This window comes from Podarcis erhardii (assembly GCF_964252035.2).
Source record: "Podarcis erhardii genome assembly, chromosome: 14".
NCBI lineage: Eukaryota > Metazoa > Chordata > Lepidosauria > Squamata > Lacertidae > Podarcis > Podarcis erhardii.
In genome coordinates, this window is record NC_138503.1 from 26347016 (window position 1) to 26364284 (window position 17269).

A 17269-nucleotide genomic window follows, 5' to 3' on the forward strand; every position below is an offset into this window, starting at 1 on the left:
GAGAAGCACAGGGCCCACCCCCAATATAAAAACAATGGGTTGTAGCTGAATAAATTCTACTCTGAGTAGCCCCATTGAAATTAAGGGTGATAAATTTATCACGTCCTTTAATTTAAATAGGCCTACTCACATTAGTAGGACGAACATTGGGTACAACCCAAAACAGAAATATAAAGTCAGTTCAGGCACCTCTCAGGTGGGCACCATTGCGCCATAAGAGAATGAGAGAGGCATTCACGGCGAGTTCCAGCACCTCTTTTTCTAGAAAAAATAGCTCCCCACCTGCCACTTTTCCCCAGGATGACGAGGAGCAATTAATGAGTACTCTTTGGGTTCAGCCATTCAGCTACAAATCCACCTAACAGTTACCTGTTAATAAATAAATGAATAAATATATGTGTCTGCTAAAAAGTAATCCTTGTTCAGTTCAGTGGGACTTACTCCCAGGTAAACGTACACAGGATCAAAGCCTTATCCTCTGAGGAAAAGGAGCTCTTTATTATCGGATTCCATTACTGACACTTTCAAAGGAAAATCTTCTCAATCCCCTTTTAAAATAGTTTTCTTGAAATAGCTTTAGTGTGAAGAATTATATTTGACACCTATTGGGCCAGACCTGATTCATGTGTTTGCAAGGACTTCAAGAGATATATGTAAATGTCTCCAGCTAGGACTTTTTACTTCTCTATGGGATCTGAAGCTCCTTCTGTCAAAACGAATAAGGCTTGAACAAGGCCCAGGAGCCTTTTGTGCTCTTAACATCTGGGAGGATTTGCAGGTTTTCTTTTTGCATTGTTTTCTTATCAAGTTAGGTATGGCGTGTGCTTAAAATATGTGTGTGGTGTGAGGTTTAGTGGTTAGAGTGTCAGACTAGGACCTGAGAGACCAGGGTTCAAATCCTCACTCGGCCATGAAGCTTGCTGGGTGATCTTGGGCCAGTCACACTTTCTCAACCTAACCTACCTCACAGGGTTGTTGTGAGGATACAGTGGAGAGGTGGTGGTCTATGCCACCCTGAGATCCTTGGAGGAAAGGTGGGAAACAAATGTAAAAGTTTAAAATAACTCAAATACTGCTAAATGTTCGCTTTCTCTTTTTATTGATTTAAACAGTGCATCTCTCTGTATTTCTTAGGCTTTTGGGGGGCGGGGGAAGGGTTCATACATCTTGCCGGGAGCAAAAGTAGATGCAGCAATTAATGCCAATTTTACCTGTGAGCATAGGGACGCGGGTGGCACTGTGGGTTAAACCACAGAGCCTAGGACTTGCCAATCAGAAGGTCGGCGGTTCGAATCCCCATGACGGGGTGAGCTCCCGTTGCTCGGTCCCAGCTCCTGCCAACCTAGCAGTTCGAAAGCACGTCAAAGTGCAAGTAGATAAATAGGCACCGCTCTGGCGGGAAGGTAAATGGCGTTTCCGTGCGCTGCTCTGGTTCGCCAGAAGCGGCTTAGTCATGCTGGGCACATGACCCGGAAGCTGTATGCTGGCTCCCTCGGCCAATAAAGCGAGATAAGCGCCGCAACCCCAGAGTCGGCCATGACTGGATCTAATGGTCAGGGGTCCCTTTACCTTTACCTTACCTGTGAGCAGTAGGCTCACACTCACATACCTCGCTCCATCCAGGTAAGCAAAAAGCATTAGCAGGATGCAAGGATACATTCCAGCCAGGCATAAAGGAAACTGCAAACAGGGCCAAGGTGTGGTGTAACCTGGGGAGGAGCCCAAGGGCCAGATAGAAAGGCCTTGAGGGCCACATTTGCCATCCCCCCGGACCTGAGGTTCACCATCTCTGACAATGGGACTTTGCTAATTGAAGTTTCATTGGGTTGAGTTTTAACTGGCAATCCACACACAGGAGAATGAAGTTTTCCACCTGCTACCTCCATACCTACCTGTCTCCCATATAGCCTGCAGTGCATAGGCAAACCCCCGTCACATGATCACATTGCCCTCCATTATGACATGGGCAATCCTGGCTGCAGTTAACCCCGTATGTTCCTGATGGACACGGCTGGGCACATACAAAGCCCTATGTAGGAGGAGACGGAGAGAAAAAACAGTCATTTCAGGTTAACATCATTTCAGGTTAACGTGGAGAAAAACAAACAAACACATTGCATTTAGCTGTGCATTGAAGGATGTGCTTTGCATTTCATGTCATCTAATAAAGTGCTTGCCACTTTACCATGTACGTATATTAAATGCATATTTTAGTTTGGAAGTCATATCAGAATGTGGACTTTAGGATAAAATGTGTACGAAATGACCACGTTGGGGTAAACTGTGTTCATAAATGTCTGTTCTGCCAAGGAATACATATAATGTGAATTTTAATGCAAAGTAATACAAAGTAATGTGCATTTTAAAAATTGCAGATTCATGCAGTAATGGTACAGAATGGACTTGTGAATGAATGCAGGAGGACATGGAAACATACTGAGCCTTCCATTCATATGCCACACAATCCATCCAATTTCTACCAGTAGTTGCTACCATTGAGAAGTTATGGGGTTCAATCCTGCTTGGAAACCCTGCCAAGCCATGTTGTGACTGCCACAACCCTCAGGTCAGGTTCCCCTTCTTCTTTGGATGAGGCCAGGGGTTCTGAGTGGGAGAGGGAATCATCCTAGGTGTACACAGCCACTCAGAAGGCACACTGACACACACTGCCTTCCATCAGCCACAGCTGGTGACCCATTGACACCCCTATCTAGACAAAGATAACCTAACTTCTGTTGTCTATTCTCTGGTAACCTCTACTGCAACACATTATACGTGGCGCTGCCTCTGAAGATGGCTCAGAAACTTCAGCTAGTGCAAAATCAAGTGGCAAGCTTGCTCACCAGGGCAAGACAGTTTGAGCATATTACTCTGATTCTGGCTGTCCATTCATTTCCTGGCCCAATTCATAGTGCTGGTTTCACTTATAAAGCCTTAAATGGCTGAGGACTGCAATACCTCAAGAACTGCCTCTTCCCATATGAACCAACCAGAACCCTACGATCATAATCTGAGGCCCTTTTTCATGTGCTTTCTCCATGAGAGATCCAGAGGGTGGCAACATGAGAACGGGCCTTTTCTGTGATGACTCCCCATTTGTGGAATGCTCTCCCCAGGGAGGCTCATCTGGTGCCTTCATTATATACCTTTAGGCACCGTGTATTGTGTATTCTCATTTTGTATTTTTACATTGTAAGATATGGATTTAGGGATGAAGGGTAGTAGACAAATTGAATAAATAGTAATAATAATAGCAGATGAATCTCAGTTCAATACTTGCAATAGGACAGTGTCTTCCACCATACCTTATGGTAAGGGGCCAGCGTAGGGGTTCTAGGCATGTTGTGTGGCACATACAAAACCTTGTCCTCCCACAACTCACTGCCATTTCCCCTCTTGTAGTATCTGTCACCTGAGGCAGTTGCCTCACTCGGCTTAACAGTAGGACCGGCCCTGCCTCTCAGCCAAGCACCTTAAAGCATTTTAGGCGGGAGAGGGTGGTAGTGGAAAAGGAAACAATGAACAGTTCTCAGGGCAAATAAAAAACACAGCACATCTCAAAATGGGAATAGGAACGGCTTCATATTTGCCTTCCTCTGACAGTTTCTTCACCCACAGGCCAGGAAGATTTGGTAATACCAACAACCCCAGAATAGAATACAGTGGGTCTCACTAATCATGAAGAAGGACTCTGAAAGCCTATCCTAACCTGTATGATTTCTGGCTCTTCAGCTGTGGAAGGGATAGCTTGGCCTCAATTCAAGAGCATCTGGGCCCTGCCATAACCATTTGTGTCTCTAGGCTTGAGCAAGGAGTGATATTCTGAATCTCTCTCCAGGAAGGCAAGTTGCCCATTGATCATGATAATAAATGCCTTTTCTCATCATGTTTCAAAGAGGAGAGGATTTCTATCAGCAAATGATGAGGAAGCAGTGCTCTAAGATGCATCCCCTCAAGAGAGGTGTGAATCTTTTGGCACAAACGTGCATTTAGGGAATACAAAATGCCCATCTCTGGAGGATCAAATGTCAGAGCAAAGTTGCAAGCAATTTTATGCATCTCATCAACACAGTTTGTTCCATCAGCAACTTTGCAAAGACTTCAGGCTTGTGTGTTCTTCAGTGCCCTTCCCCAATGTCATCAACTGCTGCCGAGAAAAGCAAAAGATGGTCCCAGCACCATCCCCTCTCCCAACACTTCATTTAAGTCAGAACAAGGATTAAAAGGCATTCTCCTCTCCAACAGAACATGTGCTGCAAGGACTTTGGGGCAATCAGACATGATCTTGAATACACAGCAGAGCCTGAATGAGGATTAGGTACAACTTCAAACTTTCGACCACAATCTTCTATTCAAAACCAGGGTGTCAGATAGTCACTTCTATCATGCAGTGCACAGCTGAACTTCAGAACTTGCTTCCACAGAAGATAGGATGGTCACCAGCTTGGATGGCTGTAAACTAGGGTTGGACAAACATATGGAGGATAAGCCTATCAATGCTTGGTAGCTGCAACAAGAGGCAGTAATACTTCTAAATACCAGTTGCTGAAGACTGCAGGAGGGGAGAGTGCTCCTGTGCTTGGGTCCTGCTAGTGGAAATACCACAGGCAGCCTCTGTGAGAACAGGATGCTGGACTAGATGGGCCATTGGCTCTTTTCAGACCTTTCAATGTGTCAGGAGTGCTTGCAGGAGCCAGGCCCTGTGACCAATAGGACTTTGCAGGACTGGGGCCTTCCTAAGTTTGTTCTGAAGAGGCAAGGCGCAGCTGCACAGGTGAAGCCGATTGGTAACTCACAGCACCTGGTAGCAAGAGCCGGGAAGGGATATAAGGTCAGCATTTCGCTTTGGCTCTTTGCCACAGCAACACGTTTCTTGCCTTGCTGTGTTTGGCTTCTTGCTTCCTGATCCTCGGACCTCAGACCCTGGACTTCGTGACTCCTTGCTTCTCGATCCTTGGACCCTTGACTTCGCAACTCCCTGCTTCCTGACCCTCTGATCCTTGGCTTCTGGACTCTCGTTCCTGCTCCCACCCTGCCATCTCGCCCCTGGTCCTGATGTCCTCAGCTGGGACTTCGACATCCCGTAGACCGGACTGTGACACAATGCACCATGGAAGTGCAGGGGGGCAGTAGAGGGAAGGGGCTCTCCCAAACAATGTGTTTGTTTAGCATTCATCACATTTGTTTGTCAGGAGGTTGGACAGTGCTGCACCAAACATTACTCCACATTTTCCTGTGCATCTTCCCATCACATTTCTTATTGCAAAAGTCTTATCTTTGAGGGAGGCAGGTGTTGTGCAAGTGCTCCCAATCAACTGCGGTTGCGCCACCTGAACTTGCTAGTATATGACTGAATCCCACCCCAAAAGAGTGACACTCTGGAGATGTCCAAGAATTCCACTTCACACGAGTGACTGTGAAAGCGGAACTGAAAGACCTTCCTCTGGGGTAGATGCCAAACACAAAAAGGGTGAAAACGGACAGGGGTACCATTCATATGTTTGGCATGAAATCTTGGCTTCATTTGAGACTGCAAAACCTAAAGGAGAACAGGCTCTGGTGCTCACTGATATAAGGCTCCTTACTGTAGTTCAGTGTGTTTTAGAGTGGAACAATCTTTCTTTAGGAGCTTGTGATTTCTTAAAATTCAGAAGCGCTTTTCAAAACCTGAACAACTCAGGAATCAGCTTGAAAAATAAAGCAATTCTACTCCCTCATTCATCCATTTTGAACCTCTGCAAATAAGATGGGGAGAGAGCAGGGTGGGGGGGTTTCAAGGTCCTGAAGGAGGAGTATCTTTTGTTGAAATGCATTGAACTACAACAAAGTTTTGCCTCAGTGAGCCTTGTTTTGTTCATTTGAGATGCCTTCCCCCTTTTTCTTGTGCTCCCTTTGAGATAAGCCTAATAATGCTGTCAGAGACAAGGAGAGTCAGTAGGGACTCAGTTTTTGAGGGTAGCCCCAAGCAATGCAGCCGGAGAGAGCCCCATAACTGTTCTGCGGAGAGCTGGAGACAGAGTTGCCTGACAATGGACATGAACAGAGGGAATTAACAAAGGGATGCTTGCACTCTAGGCAGTGTCCAACTTAGCCAGAACATGCTTCAACTTAGAGCAGCCTTTGTCAACCAGGTGCGCTTTAGATGTTTTGGAGCGCACCGCCATCAGCCAGAGCCGGCACAGTCCATGCTGGTTGAAGCTGATGGGGGCTGATCCTCCAAATCACATAAAGGTAAAGGTAAAGGGACCCCTGAACCATTAGGTCCAGTTGTGGCCGACTCTGGGGTTGCGGCGTTCATCTCGCTTTATTGGCTGAGGGAGCCGGCATACAGCTTCCGGGTCATGTGGCCAGCATGACTAAGCCGCTTCTGGCGAACCAGAGCAGAACACGGAAACACCATTTACCTTCCCGCCAGAGCGGTACCTATTTATCTACTTGCACTTTGACGTGCTTTCGAACTGCTAGGTTGGCAGGAGCAGGGGCTGAACAACAGGAGCTCACCCCGTCGCAGGGATTCGAACTGCCAACCTTCTGATCGGCAAGTCCTAGGCTCTGTGGTTTAACCCACAGTGCCACCCGCATCAGAATTGTAGAGTTGGAAGCATCACCTATTCCATCCCCCAGCAATCCAGGAGTTTTGTTGTCTGGCATGGGGCTTGAACCTACAACCCTGAGATTAAGAGTCTTGTGCTCCACCAACTGAGCTATTCCACAGGATGCCAAGTTGGCAAAGGCTCTAAGAAATAAGAAGAGCCTGATGGCCCATCTAGTCCAGCATCCTGTTCTCATAATGGCCAACCAGATGCCTCTGGAAAGCAAACAAGCAGGACCCGAGTGCAACGGGGCTCTTTCCTCCTGTAGCTTCCAGCAACTGCTTTTCAGAAGCATCATTGCCTTTGACCGTGGGGCAGAGCATAGTCATTGTGGCTGGTGGCCACTTGTAGCCTTCTCCTTGCATGCCATTGCAATAGATCATTACAGTTAACAGTAACAGATTATGGTAAAGCAGAAGTGGCCAGCTTAGTGGGGCAGAGGCATAGAGCATTGTCGCATCTCTCCTGGGTGGGGTTTGGTGGGGAGGCAAGATTGTGGCTGTGCAGACACACCACCAGCAGTGTCAGATTAGCTCTGCGGCTGCATCCGATCCAAATCCTGCTCGGCTCCATCCGGGGAAGCTGCAGTGATCCCTGTGCCACACAGAGTGGCTCTTGTTTCCACCACACTGCCTGCTACTGCTGTAAAGCTGGATTTCCTGCTAGATTCTTCGTCCTACCGAGCAGGCACACTATCTGAGAACAGGAGCAATGCTATCTTTAAAAGGAGGGAACTGAAGGGTAGGGAGGAGGAAAGAGACAGAGAGCGCACGCTGATCTTCCTTTTCAATCTCCTGCTTCAACTGGGAACCTGATTCCTCAGAGAGCAAATCTCTTGGCAGAGCTGCATTTCATCATACGCACCCCAGGGGAGCGTAGAAACTGCTGTTCTCTTGCGATGGTTTCTGGTCCCAGGTGAAATCAAGTTGGAGTCGATGTATATTAATAAACCTGAAGTTGCAAATGTCTTCAAGGAATACTGGTGCATGCATAGCGTATATTATACACATGCCCAAAGCACGCTAAATGTGCATTCAAAATGTCTACAGCCAAAGACAGGCCTTCTGCGGAACACAAGGCCACGAGGACAGTAGCACCTTCCTTCCGTTTCTCCATTCCTGGCTTGCTGCAGCCAGAACTGTCCTCCAAACATCAAGGGTTAAAAACACAAAGCAAGAAAAGAATAAGCAAAAAGTTTCTCTCCCCCACACAGACACACACAGTGGCTGTGCAGAATCTTTTTCCTCTTTCATGAAAGCCCTGGAGAGGCCCTTTAAACTTAAAATCCCAACATTTGCAAGTGGAGTGCTTTTGCTTCTAACTGCCTCTGCTTCCCCCAGAGCTCCTGCTCTGCCTCTTTCAGAGTGTGCATGTCTGTGTATGTGTGTTTTAAGCTCAGCTCAGTTCAAAAGCAGGCACAGTTAACTGCAGGTTTGTCCCTGGGGAACAGAACAGCCAAGGATAGGGTTTTCAAGAAGAACCCCTGGCCTTTGGAATGCATCTCTCTGTTTCTTCCAGGCAGCATCAGTGCAGACAGCCTCATTTACGGTCCACCCACCAACTGAGTAGAATAGAATTTCTACAGCTTACACCCCCCCACACACACAGTAGTGCACTTTTAACAGTCTCTCTGGCTGTACTTGTGCAGGCACACACCAGCAGGTCATATTGCACCGCCAGCTTCAGGGTGATGTGCAGTTTATCTGCTTGATGGTGTGGCACCATAGGTCCACTGCGCATGGCTTAACAATCATGCTCAGGCAAGCCACAGAATCCAGACCACAGGCTGGCATCATCAGTTGTGCTGGATTCAATTATTCAGTACCCACTTGCTTTCTGCATTTAGCAGTTTATGACACAGCCTCAACAATGCCCTTCTGTAAGCTGTATTGCCCCCCCTATGCTCCTTTGTGAGGAAATGTGGGATATACATATATGAATTTAATAAATAAAGAAAAGAAACATTGCCTCCAGTTGTTATGCACCTTCTTCCTGCACTTTTTTAATTGCAACTCTGTCGTTTGTATTATTATGCTGCTGTTTAATATCATTTAAATATATTGCAAGAAATTTGCCTGGGGATTATTGTAGTTTCCCTGGGGTTACAGCAGTTACAGGCATGGGAAAATGTGATGGTGTCAGGTGAGGGAACAGGAAGGGTCAGACATTTAAAATCCACCCCTGCTCCAGTCCATCTTCCAACCCAAATAACCTAAGCTGTCCTAGCAATTTGCCCTCTGGCAATGAGGTGCTGTTACTCAGTGTCTGTACAAAAGAAAACAATTGCTACCCAAAACTTGATTGTGAACACAGAAACATAGGAAGCTGCCTTATACCAAGAGAGATGGGGCAGGGCGCCTGGAGATGGGGATTTTGACCCAAACTACTGGAAAGAAATGAATCATCTGGAGCATGCGGATGTTTTACATACTACTTTTTTGATTACAGATAGGTAGCCGTGTTGGTCTGCCATAGTCAAAACAAAACAAATTCCTTCCAGTAGCACCAAGAACTGACTTAGTTGGTCTTTAAGGTGCTACTGGAAGGAATTTGTTTTACTTTTTTGATATTTGTATTAGGCATTCGCATGCCAACCTAGCAGTTCGAAAGCACATCAAAGTGCAAGTAGATCAATAGGTAAACGGCAGTGGCGTAGCATGGGGGGTGCAGGGGGGGCCGGCCGCACTGGGCGCAACATCTGGGGTTTAGGGTTAGGGTTAGGGGGCGCAAATCCAGGGTTAGGGGGCGCAAATTACTTGCCTTGCCCCGGGTGCTGACAACCCACGCTACGCCACTGGTAAACGGCGTTTCTGTGCGCTGCTCTGGTTCGCCAGAAGCGGCCTGGTCATGCTGGCCACATGACCCGGAAGCTGTACGCTGGCTCCCTTGGCCAATAAAGCGAGATGAGCGCCGCAACCCCAGAGTCGGCCATGACTGGACCTAATGGTCAGGGGTCTGCACACACACGAGTTGCGATTTGGAGCTTCTGTGCATAGCGCAATTTAGTGCTTCTGCGCATGCGCAACTGCCAAAACCCGGAAGTAACCTGTTCCGGTACTTCCGGGTTTTGGCGGTTCGCAACCCGAAAAAAACGCAACCTGAAGCGTCTGTAACCCGAGGTATGACTGTATTTCTATTGTTTTATACAAATGTGTTCTGATTGGTTGTGGGGTTTTTTTGCATTTATTTCCAATTGTTTCTCATCTGCACTTTTTTGAGTGGCAATACTTATTTGTTCACTTTGGGCACCATGTTGTGGGAAGGTGTCAGACAAACAAACAGACGATGGAGGTGGTGATGCCAGCATTGCAGAGCGTTGGGCTAGATGACATTTTGGGTCTGTTCCAACTCTTTCATTCTGTGATTGCGCAATGATGACAGTGGTGATGATATAGGCCCGACTAAACACAGCTGAGAGCTTATTATGAAACCAACTTTGTGATGGTGGCAAAACACAACAGAACATAACCAATGGGTTGGGTCCAGCAAAGTTCTGCTTAGAGTAGTCCCACTGACATTAAGGGGGCTAAATTAGACCATTCATTTCAGTGGATCTACTGTGAATAAAAAATAATAATATTCTTTTAGTTATATCCCGCCCTCCCCAGCCAAAGCTGGGTTGAGAGCGGCTAACAACACTAAAATAATACAGCATTCTAAAATCAATTCATTATAAAATCAGTTCAAATCAAATTAATGGCAATCATTGGGCTAGAGTTCTGTGAAGAATTACCAAAGGAGGGGGTCAGGCTGTGCCTTGGCCAAAGGCCTGGTGGAACAGCTCTGTCTTGCAGACCCTGCAGAAGGATGTCAAGTCCCGCAGGGCCCTAGTCTCTTGTGACAGAGTGTTCCACCAGATTGGAGCCACAGCCGAAAAAGCCCAGGCTCTGGTTGAGGCCAGCCTAACCTCTCTGTGGCCCGGGACCTCCAAGGTGTTTTTGTTTGAAGACCATAAGGTCCTGCGTGGGGCATACCAGGAGAGGCGGTCCCGTAAGTACGAGGGTCCTAAGCCGTATAAGGCTTTAAAGGTTAAAACCAGCACCTTAAACCTGATCCTGTACTCCACAGGGAGCCAGTGCAGCTGGTATAGCACCAGGTGAATGTGATCCCACAGTGAGGACCCCGTAAGGAGTCTCACCGTGGCACTCTGCGCCCGCTGGAGTTTCTGGGTCAGTCTCAAGGGCAGCCCCAAGTAGAGCGAGTTACAATAATCCAGTCTGGAGGTGACCGTCGCGTGGATCACAGTGGCTAGGTCAGGGCGAGAGAGGTAAGGAGCCAACTGCTTAGGATTCTGGATAGCTCAGTCAGTAAAGCATGAGACACTTAATCTCAGGGCCATGGGTTTGAGCTCCACATTGGGCAAAAGATTCCTGCATTGCAGGGGGTTGGACTAAATAACCCTTGCGGTCCCTTCCAACTCTAAAATTCTATGAATCTATGAGTCTATGATTCTATGGCTAACACTATACACAATCCAATGCTTCTCTACTAGCCTTGCATCCTGGGGAGCAACCCTAATTGTAACGATGGTAGTCCTGCTATTCGGCACTCTCTCCAACCTTCCAAAATTCACCAGGGGATCCATGGGGAGAAGAAGAGTGAACAGTTCAGCACATTCCTGCCATAGCCCAGATCTTGTCACAATTGTTCCAGCATGGACCTGGTGGCTCCTCACTCCCCACCCCCATGTAACCCAAAGCTCCCACCCATCTTCATAGCCTTTCATGGTATTAACCAGGAAGGATCCCCAGAGTCTGTCTGACACCCCTTCCCCTGCCTTTCCCTTTCTCTGCCCGATTCCAGCAGCGGGACTTGCCAACAGGCTAATTGTCAAATGATGGAATGATGCCAGGGAACGGCGCGCAGCTGAATGAAGCCTTGGCAAATCCAGAGGGAGTTAATTATCACATTATTGATACAGATTTAGATTTGGAAAAGGGGGAGAGAAAAAAGAGCACAGCCTTTCCTCACCCTCCTCCCTTGACACACAGAATTAAAGGTGCGAGTAATAATGCGCTGCCTCGAAGCCAATCCCCGGCAGCCCCTCTTAACGCAAGTAAAATTATGCCAGAAATGAGCAAGATTATGCGAGCGGGAGGGAAAGAATTGCATTGACCTCTGTAGCAGACCTCCCTCTGACACAGTGCAAATACTCCCCAGAGTCTCTGGGTTGCAGCATTCACGCCTTCCCTTTCTGTGACTTTGGACACCTCTTGTTCTCATCCATCTTGTTTGAATCTTGCTCTTCCTCCCAGGAGCTCATTGGTGGACTAAGAGCCTCCACCCCACATTGACCACGTTTTATAGTTAGGCTAAGAGATTATGGGCTGTGGCAGGATCACCTGGGGAGTTTCATGGCTGAGGGCAAATGGAAGCCAGATCTCCCTGATACAGAGCCACATGCTTCATCTCATTGTTAGGCTCAGGTAGAAGCAAAAAGTGTGATTAGTTTATCTTTCTCATAAATCATAGAATGACAAAATTGTAGAGTTGGAAGGGGTCCAAAGGGTCATCTACTCCAAACCCCTGCGATGACATGGAACTCAGCCCCAGCTAATAACAACAACAACAACAACAACAACAACAACAGTTGTTAGAAGGCCCCTTTCCCTTCAGAGAGCTACATTTCCCAGCATACTCTGGGAAATACAGTCTTTTAAGCCACTCAGGGAATAGCAGTTCTATGAGGGGAACAACTCTCAGCAGCCTTAACAAACTACAGCTCCCAGGATTCTTTGGGGGAAGCCATGACTGTTAAAGTGGCATCATGCTGCTTTAAATGTATGGCGTGGATGCAGCCTCAGCTCACGCTAGTCACTCAGCACATCTCTTGAGCCTCACTGTCAGTTCAGTGAGTCTGGTGCCCATCCTGGAAAACAGTCCAACAGATCTCTGGGGAGCACTGCCTATTAGAATATGAGACTAGATGCCATATTTTAAAAGGCACTTACTGAATCTATCTTGTGCAAATGGCTTGGAGAGGCGTTATGCAAAGCTTAACCCCACCAACATTTATGTGCACTAAAGTATGTTCCAAGGGGTGCATGGCTGCGACTGTAGTCCAATGTTACATACCATCCATCCTGGGGGACAGGCACACTCTCCAGTGACGTGGTGGCAGGTCCCCCCATTCTGGCATGGGCACCGCTGCTCACACTGTGCTCCATGGCTGCCGGGAGGACAATGCTCTTCGCAGCTTCACAGGTGTTGTCGGAAGCGAGGAGGGACGGACACCAAAATGAAACACAAAACAGACACGGAAACAATTTACATCAGGAAGCTACAAGAGGGCAGCGCTGTTGCAGGAGCGCCTACACAAATAATCAAACACTCAGCAAATTCCAATCGACGGCATCAACGGTAAAATGGTAAAATGTAGCTATCCGATATTTATTGCTCCAAACAACATTGCTTTTGTTTCAGATCCTTTATTCATTTTAAGAGCCCTTCACTCAGTAAGATAACCTGTGGTTCATGGGAGATAAAAGTATTTCCACAAGGGGAAGGTTCAGTTGTACACTGGGCAAGCGGTATGGCAAGCTGGGTGGAAGTTATGTACTGAACTCCCCAAACTCAACAAACATTTGCAATACAGTATGATGCAATACAGGGGACGCGGGTGGCGCTGTGGGTTAAACTACAGAGCCTAGGACTTGCCGATAGAAGGTTGCCGATTCGAATCCCTGCGATGGGGTGAGCTCCCGTTGCTCGGTCCCTGCTCCTGCCAACCTAGCAGTTCAAAAGCACGTCAAAGTGCAAGTAGATAAATAGGTACCGCTCTGGCGGAAAGGTAAATGGCGTTTCCATGTGCTGCTCTGGTTCACCAGAAGCAGCTTAGTCATGCTGGCCACATGACCCGGAAGCTGTACGCCGGCTCCATCGGCCAATAAAGCGAGATGAGCGCCGCGACCCCAGAGTCGGCCACGACTGGACCTAATGGCCAGGGGTCCCCCTTACCTTTACCTTATGATCACCTCTTACGCAAGGTTTGGTTCGAAGGGTTCCCACATATACATGAAAATCGTGCATGCCACACAGATGGTCTGCGAGGGAAACATGTTCACTATGTGATGGTGAGCTTTGCTTCCTTGGTGGGTCACAAGTTGCACAGGGCTTCTCTCCAAAAGAAGGAATCCTAACTGGGCACATTTCAGACAACTGTGACACTAATATTTAAAGCATTATGATACCCCTTCAAACAGTCATGGCTTCCTACAAACAATTCTGGGAGCTGTAGTTTGCCAAGGGTACAGAGAGTTGCTAGGAGACCCTTCTTCTCCTCACAGAACTACAATTCCCAAAGTTCCCTGCAAAGGGTGGTCGATGATTTGACTACTCTCCGAACTGTAGCTCTGGGAGGGGGAACAGAGGCCTCCTAACAACTCTCAAACTACAGCTCCCAGAATTCCTTGGGGCAAGCCGTGGCTGCTTAAAGTGGTATCACAGTGCTTCAAATGTACAGTGGGAATGTGGTCCTAAGAGAAAGCAACTGCCGCAAAGCCCGCATGTAAAAGGTACCCAGCACTCAACTTACAAGACACCTGTGTATCCAGGAGCACAGTGGCACTCCCCGGTCTTATGGTCACAGGTGGCCCCATTGTGACACTGGCACTTCAGCTGGCAGCCTTTGCCGTAACTTCCTGGGTCACACAAGTCCTCACAGCGCCATCCTTTGTATCCAGTCGCACAGACGCAGGCACCAGTGATGGGGTTGCAAAGCGCTTCATTCTGGCACTGGCAGCGGTTGCTGCAGTGAGGACCCCAGTGGTCACTATCACAGCCTGGAAGCAGAAGGAGAAACACACGCTCATTTAGCAGAAGAACACATCACATTAGTGGCACTTCGTGTGATCCCTTGGAAGGTTAGGAACAGAAGAAAAGTTGAAGCATTCCCCACATCAAACACACACATACACATATGTAGAAATTATAGCCGAAATTCTTCAGAAGGTATTTCCTGAGCTTTTTAGCTGTTGTAAGAAAAGGTTTTTTGGCTGTCTTTTGTGGTTGTTTTTCACTATTATAACCTGTATTATTTTTTTTTTTTAAAATGCTATGTTGCAAATCGCTGAGGAAATACTTTAGATGGGTATCTGCATACATTTAATAAATAGCATGAATATTTTTTTCCCCTCTCGCAACCTTCCTTTGCAGAATTTTTTCCCCTCTCGCAACCTTCCTTTGCAGAATTTCATCTTCATTTTCTCCACTATTCCTTTTCTCTTTTTTTGTAGTGCCCCCACCCACACAAACGCCTTGGAACGATGGCAGGTTTGGAGTATCCTTTAAAAGCAAGACATGGTGTGCTCCCTTGCGAGAGTCTCCCTGTGGGACTGGTGCACTTGGAGATACAGGCTTCTCTTAAATGGCATGGGTCTGTTGCGAACAGCAAATGTGGTGCTGAGTTCTTGGTGATGGGATGAAGGTCATGCACCCTGGCTCTTCTTCCTCCTCCTCCTCCTCCTCTGCAGTTATCCAGCCCCCCCACCTTCTAGATGGTCAATGTTTTTCCCTGTTCCTGGGGAATATCTCCACTCCATGGATGGGGCAGGACATGGAGTCAGTGGCCCTGTCCATCTCCCTTCCCCAGTCTCTAAAGGCAAGGGAGTGGGGGCCACTCCCTCTCTCACAGGCTGTTCCCCACCAAAGGCATCCTTTGTGCCCCCTCCTCTTCTTCCTCGTCATCTGAGAGTGGCTGCCACCCCAGCACTGTACCAATCAGGACTGAGGGGCTCATCACACACACACAAACACACACACATGCCCCTCAAAGGGAGAAAATATATTGAAAAGGTCACAGAGAATGATAGGCACTTGGGTATGTCTAAAGTAGGCCTTTAGATCATGGACTGGGGCCGTGTTGGCAGAGAGGATAGGGCACTCCAATCTCTGACTGGCTCTCAGGGCGATCGTGTCCCCTGGATTTACAGCAACAGAAAAAAAGGAACAAGTCCTGGCAATACAACCACTACATCATGCATTGTTTTTACTGCATAGTAAACAGGGATGGATTTATCTCTTTTCCCTATGGAAGGGGATACAGGGATGAGAGAGAGAGGAGCTGTTGTCTCTGCCAATTTCAGACGCTCTCTCTCAAAAATAGACTTGTCTCTTAAACAGGGCTTGGTATGCAGCCAGGTTGACCAGGACTCTTGTCCCCTAGGCCTGTTTAAGCCCGGAAAAAGTCTGTTTCCCCCTCTCATAATGTTAGAACTCATGGACATCCAATGAACCTGAATGTTGGAAGATTTAGGACAGATAAAAATACCGTATTTTTCATTCTCTAATATGCACTTTTCCCCTCCGAAAAAGTAAGGGGAAATGTGTGTGTGTCTTATGGAGCGAATGCAGGCTATGCAGCTATCCCAGAAGCCAAAACAGGAAGAGGGACCGCTGCTTTCGCTGCCCCACAATCCCTCTTGCTGTTCTGGCTTCTGAGATTCAGAATATATTTTTTTCTTGTTTTCCTCCTCCAAAAACTAGGTGCGTCTTATGGTCTGGTGCGTCTTATAGAGCGAAAAATACGGCAACTATTCACACAGCGAATAGTCAAACCATACAACTCACTTACCGAGGAGACAACTGTCTTCCCCAGGAGACAGTGATGGCCACCGACTTGGATGGCTTTAAAAGGGGATTAGCCAAATTCATGGAGAAAGTAATCAATGGTTACTAGCCACAAGGGCTATGCTCTGCCTCCACAATTGGAGGCAGCAATGCTTCTGAATTTATGGAGGCGGAGAGAGTGCTCTTGTGCTTGGGTCCTGCTAGAAGGTTTCCCATTGGGGCATCTGGCTGACCACTGTGAGAACAGGATTCTGGACTAAATGGATCATTGGCCTGATCCAGCAGGCTCTTCTTATGTTAAGGCTGGGCACAGAAAACAGCAGTAAGGGAGGTGATGCCTCTGAGCATAAGCAAAGTGACTTGCCAGGGAATGACCACAAGCAGCCACAGGCTCCCAGGAAATCAACATTTAGTTTCTGCATTTAGAAACTAAACATTGGTGCCGGACTCCTTATCAGACATCTGGACAAATCTTTCAATCAATGGAGTTAACCCAGTGAGATAGCATCATTAGCACTCTTAAAAGAAAAAAGAAAAACACATCACCAGAATTCTTCCTCCAGAGACCATGTAAATAAGGAAGCAACATTCACTACAGCAAAACCAAATCTGAGTATCTTTAAAGGCTCTGGCTTAATTTGACCTTATTTCAGGGTCTCTCTCTCCCTCTCTGCACGTGACAAAATCCATACTCTTTATATGATGTGTCAGGGGAGCATTATAAATATTCCATCAAAGGTAAAGAGAAGGAAGGGAGAATTCTTGGCTCAACCTGAAAGCCAAGAGAGCCAAATCCTCTCCTCCTTTTGCACCACAAGGCACCCTGGAGCTGCCCGATTTATTTCTAATTTACATCCAGATGAGCAGGAGGTAGAAAGGAGAGGATTCGGCCAGAATAATAAACCATTCCAGAACATTTGGAACATGCATTTTTTATCATTTAAATAAAATACTAATCTTGTAAGGAAGGGAGATAATGAATTGAACGGAGGAAGTTGAACCGGAGAAGAGGAGATGCCAGGAGCAGAGCACTTGGGGACAGCCATCATATCTCTCTCTTTGAGGAAGAGCTGCAGCTCAGTGGAAGAACACCCACTTTGTCTGCAGAA

The 17269-nt window shown here is 47.3% G+C and overlaps 1 protein-coding gene across 7 annotated transcripts in view; it reads right to left on the reverse strand.

Annotated features, from left to right (window-relative positions):
* The window catches only part of MEGF11 (multiple EGF like domains 11), a 345349-nt gene that overhangs the window by 113766 nt on the left and 214314 nt on the right, over positions 1-17269 (reverse strand). For all 7 annotated transcript variants that reach the window (XM_081838780.1, XM_081838776.1, XM_081838778.1 and 4 more), the window contains 3 exons: positions 14128-14374; positions 12669-12789; positions 1893-2029 (listed from right to left, as the gene is read on the reverse strand). In XM_081838780.1, the coding sequence (XP_081694906.1) occupies positions 1893-2029; positions 12669-12789; positions 14128-14374 (505 nt within the window). The remainder of the gene's footprint in view (positions 1-1892; positions 2030-12668; positions 12790-14127; positions 14375-17269) is intronic.